Source organism: Oncorhynchus gorbuscha, linkage group LG24, assembly GCF_021184085.1.
Source record: "Oncorhynchus gorbuscha isolate QuinsamMale2020 ecotype Even-year linkage group LG24, OgorEven_v1.0, whole genome shotgun sequence".
In the NCBI taxonomy this organism is placed as follows: domain Eukaryota; kingdom Metazoa; phylum Chordata; class Actinopteri; order Salmoniformes; family Salmonidae; genus Oncorhynchus; species Oncorhynchus gorbuscha.
In genome coordinates this window covers 33,984,754-33,997,356 of record NC_060196.1, presented here as the reverse complement: position 1 = coordinate 33,997,356, position 12,603 = coordinate 33,984,754, and the positions used below count along the sequence as shown (strand labels likewise).

At 40.0% G+C, this 12,603-nt stretch overlaps 1 protein-coding gene across 1 annotated transcript in view; it reads right to left on the bottom strand.

Moving 5' to 3' along the window:
- LOC124012228 (A-kinase anchor protein 9-like) overlaps nt 1-9,975 on the bottom strand; it is a 141,425-nt gene extending 131,450 nt beyond the window's left edge. The window contains exon 1 of the mRNA XM_046325704.1: nt 9,718-9,975. Coding sequence (XP_046181660.1) covers nt 9,718-9,765 — 48 coding nt within the window. The 5' untranslated portion in view covers nt 9,766-9,975. The remainder of the gene's footprint in view (nt 1-9,717) is intronic.
- Between the last annotated feature and the right edge of the window lie 2,628 nt (nt 9,976-12,603).

Sequence of the window (12,603 nt, the reverse complement as noted above, 5' to 3'; positions counted from 1 at the left end):
AGCAAAAGGCAAAACAACACACTAAACACAGCTGATTGTACAAACAGAAAATGTATAGGTAGCCTAAAAGTTTTGTACCTCTAAATGGTCATGAATATGTTCAGTTGGCTGTGGTTGAACTAAGGGCACTTGGCTCTGGAGACTAGACCATTACACAAGATAGCTTTAGACCGAAATGGAGTCATTAGCAGAGTCAAGACTGATTAATTACCCAAAGGCTCCGAACGTACGCTCAATATGGACTAAACAGAGTGTGACCACCATACGGGGTATTAAACCTTGATTCAAACTTGTAATTGCTTGCGAATTGGAAGTAGCAGACAGTTTTACTATAGGAATTGCAGGATTGATTCAACATGCCACCTCCAAGAGCAGAAGAAAATGTCATACACCCACAAAGTAAAGATAGGTCTATTACTTTAAGGATCTTGCTGAAAGGAGCTTAAGTGGTAGGTATTTAGAGGCCCCTATCTTGGTGGAGTAGAGACAATTTTTCATCAAATTTCCTGCAATTCAAAAAAAATCTCCATGGAGCTAAGAGAAAATGTTGCCGTTTGAAAGCAAATTTCATGCAATTCTATGCATTCTGCCATGGCTAATGCTGTGTTCATTTGCTCAAACAAAATCAATACATTGTATTTTTTTTTTTGGGGGGGGGGGCAGTTCAACCTGTCTAGCTTTTATTTTGGTGATTGTAAATTCTCAAAGATAATATTATTAAAAGTGCAATTTGCTGAAATCGCGCTGTCTATTGATGGATGCTGAAATTCTAATAGTTGGAACTCATTTCAGTTTGTGACAAACAAAAAAACAATGCATAGTGTAGAGTTTTACAGTAACATCTAAACAGTTGTAAAATATATTTTCAATTTCTAAAAATATTGTATTTTCAGCTGATTGAAACAGGTGTACAAAACTCAAAAGTAAGATGCAAAAACAAAACTTAAGAACGGGAGACATAGAATTAGTGCCCATAAAACAGATCTACCACTTACACTTGCATTTAATGAGTGACAGATCTATAACTCTCATTTCTATGTGAATTTGATCAAGTCATCCAAAAAGTGACATATTGCAGCTTTTAAAAAATATATATCAGGTATTTTCTATGTACTTTATATATGGTTGTAGTCATTTAAAAGCATTTTTCCAACACAGAAAATATATACACTACCATTCAAAAGTTAGGGGTAACTTAAAAATGTCCCTGTTTTTGGGTCAACTTTAAAATGTCGTTTTTGAAAGAAAAGCTAATTTCGTCCTTTAAAATTACACCAAATTGATCAGAAATACAGTGTAGACATTGTTAATGTTGTAAATTACTATTGGAGCTACATAGGCCCATTATTAGCAACCATCACTCCTGTGTTCCAATGGCACGTTGTGTTAGCTAATCCAAGTTGATCATTTAAAAAAAGGCTTTTGCAATTATGCTGTACTGTGAAGGGAGTAGTTCACAGTGTTGTACGAGATCTTCAGTTTCTTGGCAGTTTCTCGCATTGAATTGCCTTAATTTCTCAGAACAAGAATAGGCTGACGAGTTTCAGAAGAAACTCTTTGTTTCTGGCCAATTTGAGCCTGCAATCGAACCCAAATACTGATGCTCCAGATACTCCACTAGTACAAAGGAGGCCAGTTGTATTGTTTCTTTAATCAGCACCACAGTTTTCAGCTGTGCTAACATAATTGCAACAGGGTTTTCTAATGATCAATTAGCCTTTTAAAATGATAAACTTGGATTAGCTAACACAGGGTGCCATTGGAACACAGGAGTGATGGTTGCTGATAATGGGCCTCTGAACACCTATGTAAACTTAGCAACAAAAAAAAACATTTTTCAGGACCCTGTCTTTCAAAGATAATTCTTAAAAATCCAGGGTTTAAACACAGTTTGCCATGCTTGTTCAATGAACCATAAACAATTACTGAACATACACCTGTGGAACAGTCTTTCAGACACCATCAGCTTACAGACAGTAAATAATTAAAGTTACAATTATGAAAACTTAGGACACTAAAGAGGCCTTTCTACTGACTCTGAAAAACACCAAAAGAAAGATACCCAGGGTCCCTGCTCATCTGCGTGAACGTGCTGCAAGGAGACATGAGGACTGCAGATGTGGCCAGGGCAATAAATTGCAATGTCCATACTGTGAGACACCTAAGACAGCGCTACACGGAGACAAGACGCTACACCGAGACTGCGTCCTCGCAGTGGCAGACCACGTGTATCAACACCTGCACAGGATTGGTACATCCAAACATCACACCTGCGGGACAGGTACATGACGGCGTCAACAACTGCCTGAGTTACACCAGGAACACAAAATTCCTCCATCAGTACTCAGACTGTCTGCAATAGGCTGAGAGAGGCTGGACTGAGGGCTTGTAGGCCTGTTGTAAGGCAGTTTCTCAGACATCACTGGCAACAACGTCGCCTATGGTCACAAACTCACCATCGCTGGACCAGACAGGACTGGCAAAAAGTGCTCTTCACTGACGAGTCGAGGTTGTCTCACCAGGGGTGATGGTCGGATTCACGTTTATCATCAAAGGAATGAGCAATACACCGAGGCGTGTACTCTAGAGCGGGATCAGTTTGGAGGTGGAGGGTCTGTCATGATCTGGGGCGGCGTGTCACAGCATCATCGGACTGAGCTTGCTGTTATTGCAGGCAATCTCAACGCTGTGCATTACAGGGAAGACATCCTCCTCCCTCATGTGGTACCCTTCCTGCAGGATCATCCTGACATGACCCTCCAGCATGACAATGCCACCAGCCATACTGCTCGTTCTGTGCATGATTTCCTGCAAGACAGGAATGTCAGTGTTCTGCCATGGTCAGCAAAGAGCCCGGATCTCAATCCCATTAAGCACGTCTGGGACCTGTTGGATAAGAGGGTGAGGGCTAGGGCCATCCCCCTCAGAAATGTCCGGGAACTTGCAGGTGCCTTGGTGGAAGACTGGGGTAACAACAGCAAGAACTGGCAAATCTGGTGCAGTCCATGAGGAGTTGCTGCAGTACATAATGCAGCTGGTGACCACTCCATATACTGACTGTTACTTTTGATTTAGACCCCCCCCCCCCCCCGCCCCTTTGCTCAAGGACACATTACTCCATTTCTATTAGTCACATGTCTGTGGAACTTGTTCAATTTACGTCTCGGTTGTTGAATCTTATGTTCATACAAATATTTACACATGTTAAGTCTACTTTAAATAAACGCAGTTGACAGTGAGAGGGTGTTTTTTTTGGATGAGTTTAGAAATTCAATTAAAAACCAGCCGTTTTCAGCTCCAATAGTCATTTATGACATTAACAATGTCTACATTGTATTTTTGCTGATCAATTTGATGTTATTTTAATGGACTTTTTTTTTTGCTTCTCTTTGATAAACAATAAAAAATGTAAGTGACCCCAAACTTTTGAACGGTAGTGTATATATATATTTTTTTTCACAGTTTGGAATTGCATGCAAAAAAAACGCTTAGGCGGCTCACCCAAGGATTTCAATGGCAGAAAAATCCCTGATGAATAAAATCAACTAGCCCTAAACTCCATTTCCGTGATCAGTGAAATGGGCTGTGTCAGAGTTCTAAAGCACTATTAGTGTCGTTCCAGTGATGAGGAAAGCCACTTGCTGTTGCTGGCACAATGCCTGACAGCCATCTTGACTGGTGCTGCGACAATCAAAAGTCGGCATATCAACACAGTCATGACACAGTGATTCCGACACCATCAAAAAAAAGCATAGGCTACAGGCAGCAAAATCTAATAGGGGAAAAAAATAAAACATGTCAATGATCTAAAAAGGCCAGTATTGCAATTGAAATAAAATAAATGAGACATCTCATTTTTCCAACAGTTCTCCATTGCAGACTGTTGAGAGGCTCCTCTGTATTATTTTTAAGCGAGAGCCTTTTGGGCCTCTGTGCTCCAGAGAACATGGTGGGTTTTATGATTCTCCTCAGCCACAAACTTACTACATGATGGCTCCAGTCCTTTAAATATTTAGCATAATATCAGGACCCGCAAAAAAATGGTGAAAGGAGAAGCTATTGAGGCACAATTACAACACCATGGAGCAGAGGGTTTGACTTGACTGTAGAATAGGCTATATACTCAGTAAAACACATGAGGTTTGATAAAGCCACCTGGGTGAATGGGAAATAGGAAAAGTAAGGCACTTGCAATGTTTTCCCTAAAAACAAAATGTTGATGGCGGGGTGCAGAGGAACCTGTAACAGCCACCATGGAAGCCAACTTCAAAACATTTCTATTGAAGTCAATGGAGGTCAAATTCCTTCAGGTGAGACAACATAACTGAGCATTGGTAAGGAAATCACTGTATTATTATTTTCATACACAGACCAAAATCGCACTAATTTACCATGCCTGCTTTTTTATACTAGCTTTTTCATATATCATATCATACATATTTCATATATCTGAAAAGGTTAGGGGGTTATGGCAAATTCAAAGCCACCTTATGACCTATATGCCTTTTATGACCTATATGCCTTTTATGACCTATATGCCTTTTATGACCTATATGCCTATATGCTGCTGGGGCGGCAGCGTAGCCTAGTGGTTAGAGCGTTGGACTAGTAACCGGAAGGTTGCGAGTTCAAACCCCCGAGCTGACAAGGTACAAATCTGTCGTTCTGCCCCTGAACAGGCAGTTAAGCCACTGTTCCCAGGTCGTCATTGAAAATAAGAATGTGTTCTCAACTGACTTGCCTGGTTAAAAAAAAAAATGTTTTTCTGCCAACTTTACCATAATTTTCCATCTCTTCTTTATGTCTGAAAGGTTAGGCAAATTGTTGCTTTCTGAATCTCCCAAAGTCACCCAATCCTTGAAATAAATTTGAAGCAATAGCCTACCTAGTGGTCAACTTGATCATTTCAGCACTATTTTAATTGGGACAGTGCCGTCGCGCTGCTTTGAGACAAGGGTGGGAATTCGTCTTGATAAATCAATAAGGTCAGATTTGAGTTTTTACTGAATCTCCGTTTAGATATTGGTTAGGCTACAATTAGGTTGGGGAAACGTTAGCTAAGTTCAGGGGAGTGCTGCTCATGATCATCTTGTCTAGTTGGCTCATGTATTAGAAAATTGTGCCAGCATGTTATGTAGTTTAACAAGTGGAATATTTTACTCTTCACTTGCAGTTGCTTGGTAGCCTAGGGCTACTCCCGACCAAGAGCCTGTGAATTCACTGACTTGTCTGATAATCAATCAATGTAAATTTGTTTCACTGAATCTGCCTGTATAGGCTATTTGGTTAATTGGTTTCTGACTGGGCAAATAAGTGGAGGTGGTATAAACTAATCTATTGTTTGCTCATTTATCACTGATCAGAAACATTTAGCATGCAATAATGTAGCATAAATCAAGTGTAGGCCTATTATTTTGCCCGATCTCGTATCGGCAACTACAAAAGTCTGCAGAGGATGTGATATATGAACACGAGAGACACATGCTTGTGAAAAAAGGATTTGGATTTTCTATCGGTATCATGCTGAAAACACTACGGCTGCTCCCTAACAAACTAAAGAGGGTAGGGAAAGACGAAACGTGGATCAAAAAAGCATGAGCTTGGATTTGTATATTTGGATCCCCATTAGCTTTTGCAGAAGCTGTAAATACTCTTCCTGGGGTTCACAAAAAAACAAGAAAAACACTGATACACAAGGACAGTCACAATTTTAAAATACAACTATATACTGTACAAACAATACAACTAAAGAATAATGTGTGTGTTAGAGTGTCTGGTCTGTACACGTGTGTATGTGCTTGGGCTCCGTTTCAAAATATGATTTTATATATATATATATATATATATATATATGCTACCAACAGAGTAAATGTGACATGTGGTGGTCCCACCTAGCTATCTTAAGATGAATGCACTAACTGTAAATTGCTCTGGATAAGAGCGTCGGCTAAATTAATAAAATGTAAATGTAAAATGGATTCAAAATGTTTGCCCTCTGCTGGTGATTTGTTACATTGCCTACTATGCCAATGGCAAACATGTGCTAAATTCGGCAGATTGTAAATTGCTCTACATTACTTTTTGTATCGTCATTAGCATAATCACAATTCTAGCTCGAAGATGTCAGCAATTTGAAAAACTGAGAAAGTAGATTGTGCTGATTTATTGGTGCATTGAACCATGTCATTTAAAAAAATGTGGATACTGCTAAAACAATGTAATTATCTGTACTCTGCCATCTTTATGGACGTTTTATGGACATTTTATTGTATAAAATGTCATATCAAAATACTACTCATAATACAGAGAAAGCGGTAAAGCTTCATATCACACCAATTATTGCTTTGTAGCACCTACAGAAGAAACATTATAGTCTTAAAGGAGGCCTGCGTAAAGCCAGAATGTTGCAAATATTCAACTTCAACTATTTATTAAGATACAAATATGTGTCAAAAATCCTTCCACCAAAAGGACCCTCCTATGGATTATATTTTGTGAAAATAATTGTTTATTGTTGAGGAATCATTCAACTTGTGGCTATGTGCAGATTAACTGATTTAACTGATTTCTAAATAGCTAATACAAAACCATTTTCAGTCTTTCTTTCCCCTGGTCCATCAAATTCCAAATCAACCTAGCAGTCCTTTTTTAACGTTAATATAGCAGAGAATCTGAGCTGGGGGAGAGCTCTATGAAAGATAAACTATCAAAGTTTAAGATAAGTGTTGAAAGAAACACAGCTTAAGATGTTTTGTTCTATAATATAGCCTATAGTTAGATGAATGAGGTAAAGCCATGATCTGTGTCCTGACAGGGGATTATCCTTAATCAAGCAGGTTATGCTGGGTACCTCTGTCATCAATAACCTAAAGGCTAGGTCTGGGTCTACTAATGTCTCATATTGGCTAGTTGGCGAGTGTCTTTGAAAGACTTACAAGCCTAGTACTATATGCATCATAGCAATTAAGTGTTGACTGGTGATGCTTGTTTCCATGTCACAATTTCCAGATGCAAAGTTGTGTGCATTCACAGATAAAATGATGGCACGCAAAAGGAAAACATCCTGCTTGATTGAAGATGACGCACTCAAGAATATGGAAGATATTTGAGCCTCCACTTAGGTTGATTACCATACATTTTGATTTGATGGAATTCAAGGTCTTGGAGTTTAGTGCTTTCCCTATATTAATTGAGATTTTTTTTATGTAAACAATTATATATTTCTGCTGAGACACGCTTTTAAATAGTCTCAATTACTCAATGACTGAAAGTCTATGGGAACAGATAGCACTAACATTAGTAGCAATGCCTCCCTTTCCATAGAAAATAATTCAATCTGATTGTGGGGCCTGCTAAATCCCCACAATCAGAGGAGGACAAAGGAGTCGAGGAGAGGACGGATGGCCTAGACCTATACTTTTGCAACCACTCTGAAGTAGTTTAACATATTTTCTCCCATTGCTAGTTACAACCTTGTCTCATCGCTGAAACTTCAATGGGCTTGGGAGAGGCAAAGGTCGAGACATGTGTCCTCCAAACGCCTGAACGCCTACTTCTTAAGAGACTGCTCGCTTAACCCGTAAGTCAGCCGCACCAATGAGTCAGGGGAAACATTGTTCACAAGGAGTCGCTAGAGCATGATGATACAAGGAAAGCCCCCCTCTGGCCAAACCCTCCCTTAACCCGGACGGCACTGGCCCAATTGTGCACCCCCTTATGGGGCTCCCAGTCATGGTCGGTTGTGACAGCCTGGGATCGAACCCCAGGCTGTATTGCAACAACACTGCGATGTAGTGGTGCCTTACTGCTATTGTTACTGAGCATTTAAATATAGCCTTGCTAGTTGATTATTGAGACAGTCTAGTTTAAATTTGCACGTTCCAATTTGCACGTTCCAAAAGTGTTTTCCCTTTCAATAGATCTAGCCTTCAAATACTGAATAAATACTGCTGGCTCAAAATAGATAGATTCATGACTCAAAATAAACTTCATTAGGGCATAAGCTCATTAAGGGACTTAGGCAGGGGAATGACACTGCAAAGGTCGGTAACCTCAAATTCTGAAAGGACTTTCAGTTTGTCCAAACATTCGACTGTTACCATGCTTTCTCCATGGATATCAGTCTGAAAGAAGTCACTGTAAAAATAATGCAATAGTCTCTACAAGCCAGAAGGTTGAATACAATCATTTTTAAATGCACATTACCAATTGTCCATGCTGTTGGTCCTTTTGGCAGTAGGAAGTAGAGATAGGGTAACCACAGGAAAGTGTTGTTTACTCAATTTTTTTGCAGCGCTGGTCGGTTCCGTTACTTGTATTTTCCATCTCCCAATGAATTTCACATGATGCACAATATGTAAACAAATAGCCAAATATTGTTGACCAAAGCACGTTACCTCGCAATCAGCTGGAAGGGCTTGTGAAATTTGCTAGCCCATTGCATGGGACAAATTTTGGTCTGTGCTTCAGTTAAACTCTGCCATTGTTGACATATGCAAATCTCGTGCGTATTATGTCAGAATTGAAAATACAAACCGACATACAGACCAGCGTACAGAAAGTTGTGTTAATAACACTACTCTGTGGATATTGTCTCAGATTACCTCCTACATATGGACAAAATCAACAGACAACAGGTGAAGTATGTTCAAATGAAGTTTGTTCAAATGAAGTTTATTCAATAGTCTGACTTGTGACTTGACTGTTCACAAAAAGTGAGCCTACATGTATGAGATGAGGGAGGAGTCTTCCACTCTCAGATTTGTAGAGGCTAACCTGCATTAACAGTCCAGTCTACTTTCTTTCCATCTGCCTACAAGCACCCTTTTATATATTTTGGGGACTCCAGCAGGGAAGTGACTATTCTATTTTTACACTATCATCATCATCCTTCTCAGTTAACTATGAGGGTGGGTTATCGTATCATCATAAAGTAGGCTATTGTGCCTGTGCACTGGATATTTCGAAATTGTATTAAATTCTGATTAAAATAAATCATACACTGAAATAGTATGTGAGGTGAGCATATGTTGCATTGCAAAGCTAAATTGATTGGTTTCATGGAGAGCAGAGCTTGTGTGACCTCGCCTTCTGCATGAGATTAGCAGTTAGCACCTTTTTTTCCATATCATTCAACATGGTTGTTATGACCTCATTTGTAGCACTGGTGGTTACAGTAACGTTAGCGTGCATAAAAAAAGAAGCCAAGAATCCGTGACGTATGGAACATGTGAGTTTACTCAAGCTAACTAGGGGCATGTCCTGAACCTGTCACACAAGAATCTCAAGATTTCAATCACGTGGTGTTAATCACGTTGTCAGGAAAGGATGAATTGGTTCGCTAACTATCCAAGTTCAAATTAATACTTCTCTTCAAAACTGGTAGCTACATATTAGGAGGAAACAGCACGTTTCTATGAGATACCAATGGAACTTCACATGACAAAGGAAGTCTTGCTAGCTGGCTAACACAGACACTTAAGACCCCCAGGCTGTCATCCATGCCATGGGGGTGCATGTTTTCTAGTAGTGACAGCTGACAGGGAGGGGAACACGGAAGGGGCTCCCGAAACAGCTCCTAAATAAAACGATGTAAGCCCATGTATAACGGGAACCACGTGCAGCAATGATTGTGGTTCCCAAGCCAGACTAACAGAAACTTTGAAACGCAAATAAATAATTGACCTCGGCTAGATAGCTAGTAGTAGGCTATCATACCTTTGCCTTGCCGGCCTCGAGCTTCTTTTGCCTCTCTTCGTCTTCCATTACCGTTGTATGTAGCTGAGAAAAGAGGAAAAGGGCTTCATGCGAAGAGTTAGCGAATTAGCCCAGAGTCTGTGGGGAAAGTTTCTGTTTGTTGACATTCACTTTGTTTAGTAATGGTTTCATATCACTGCGACAGGCTTGCATTAGGAGAAGACATAGTCCTTGCTACAACCACATCTCCGCCGCCATGTTATCCACGTAAACACGATTGCGTTTACGTCACGTAGGTGGCTGTTTTCTGCTGCTACGCCCCTTTAGGATCGTACTGCAGGAAATGTCAAAACGTGTCATTGGATTAAAACAGATTACAGAGGGAAACATACTGTATACAAATTAAATATACATTGATTGAAATCATATGCGTGAGTAAATCAAAATCATTTCTGTGTAGGTGCAAACAAGGTCTCTGTTGCACAATTAATATATAATAATAATATATGCCATTTAGCAGACGCTTTTATCCAAAGCGATTTACAGTCATGTGTGCATACATTCTACGTATGGGTGGTCCCGGGGATCGAACCCACTACCCTGGCGTTACAAGCGCCATGCTCTACCAACTGAGCTACAGAAGGACCACAATCGTGATTAATTTCACACTGCCCAGTTAAGAACAGATCTAAAACATTCACAATATTGTTCAAACTGAGTTTAGAGGTTTTTTTTTAAATAAAGTTTTCGTATTCTAATAATAATATCATGACGAATTTATAGTGGTCTCTCCAAATGATTAGTTCTGCAATTTTGGTATTAAAACGTATAATAAATGAGAGCACAATTTGCACATAATCATAGAATATGTCCATCTGACATTTACAGTCAATGCTTCCAACCCAACCTCATCACAAATTATACCACTTAGAGCATTTAGGAACATTCTCTGGATTCTCCATTGCGCTGGAAAACCATGCAGACCCTGATAATCAGCATTGGAAATGTGATTTAGGTCAAGAAAGCTCACAGAAAAGAAACATCAAACCTTTGAAGCTTCTACACAGACAGTGACACCTACATACCGGCAGCAGCAGGAGAAGGGGGTCTGTGTCTTCGACTGATGGGAGCTATGCAGCTTATGGTCTGGCAGATCTTGAATTCCACCCATCTTCTCTTCGACATCCTCAGCTCAGATCCCACCTGTGAACGTGTGTTGTTTGTGCAGCACCTTCAGCAAGACCTGCTGCCCATCTGAAAGTTTTAGGCTTTTAATAATGGATGGCTCTGAGGAGTACTATGTCAGTGGCACTGTAACCCAAGCACCACCACGATTGCAGGGCATCAACAAATGGATCAGGAAACAGATCTAGATTATGTCAACACAGTGGCAGTTTTCATAGAGTCCACATAGACATTTAAAATATAGGAGTTTGGTTGTTTTGGTAGAGGTTGTTTGTTTCCAGTTCATCTTGAAAGAAACAACGAGGGCTGAGAAGAGCCTGAAAATAGGCTTTGGTACATTACTGTTGGTCAATATCTATTTCCCTATTGATTTAGTCTTGAGGATCACAATCCTGCTAAAAGCCATTATCAGAGAGACCAATCCAGGGGCAGCTATAGCATAGAAGGTTGGCAGAACCTTAATTGGGGAGGACAGGCTCGTGGTAATGGCTGGAGCGGAATTAGTGAATCCATTCATGCCGTTCCAGACATTATTATGAGTCGTTCTCCCCCCAGCAGCTTCCTGTGGGTTTTAGCATTATGGGATATGCACAGTCATATCAGATACCGCTGCTGCCCTATGAGGTCTCAACAGAATCCCTTAACAAATACATTTGAGGAAAAAATGCTACAAGACCATGATTTGCACTATAACAAAACAAGCATTCAAGGCTTGAATAAATAACCATATGATACAATAATAAACAAATGTATTGGTTAGGTGCCTTTCTGAATCACCAATAGAGTAGGCCTATTTCGAGTAAAAATAAAGAAACTCTTTATGCTCTCTATAAATTGAATTCCACCGATTTTCACTGGGGTGGCAGACAGCCTAGTTGAAAAGAGTGTTTGGCTAGTAACCAAAAGGTCTCTGGTTCAAATCCCTGAGCCAATTAGGTGAAAATTGATTGATGTAGGCTTGAGCAAGGCACTTAACCCTAATTGCTCCTGTAAATCGTTCTAGATAAGAGTGTCTGATAAAATATGAATAAGCTCGCTTTTTAAGCGTGTGCATACAAATAAAGCAGTCACATTTCAGCAGGAGACTTAGGCAATACCATAAGGTATGGAGAAAGTTAAGTTAAGATGTTAAGTGTATGTGCACTGGGATGAACATAACAACAACAAGCAAACTAAAGAAAAGTGTAAGCCAACACAATAACTGTTCATCACATCAGTAACGAGACACAGATGAGACTCTCTTTATGAGCTGTGGATCGAGTGGGAGAATAAGGAAGCGAAGGCGATCATAATGAAAAACATACTGCACTGCTGATTATGTGTACAGAACGGTAATATTGAGCCTCTCTCACGCCAGACATGACTTAAATTAGGAGAGAGACTGGCGCCTTGACAAAGCATTATCTTTCCTTTAACATCCGAGCGGTGGAAGAAAAACCATTTGAATAATAAAGATAGCTCTATGTGCCATATTAAAATATGTATGAGCGCAGGGGCTCATCAAGGAAGAGATGGAGGATGATACTTCTTCCCGCAGTCGCGCTCTTGAGCTGCAAGGATTGCAACTGAAGTGGACAGCTGACAGAGGTGCACAGAGTCAGCTGGCTGCTGGGGCACTGAAAATGAAAGCCATTTCACTGTACTTGTGCACCTGGCAATAACAACTTGAAACTTAGATGGATGGCATGAATAAAGTATAAGGGCCTTTGTGTCTCATTGTCC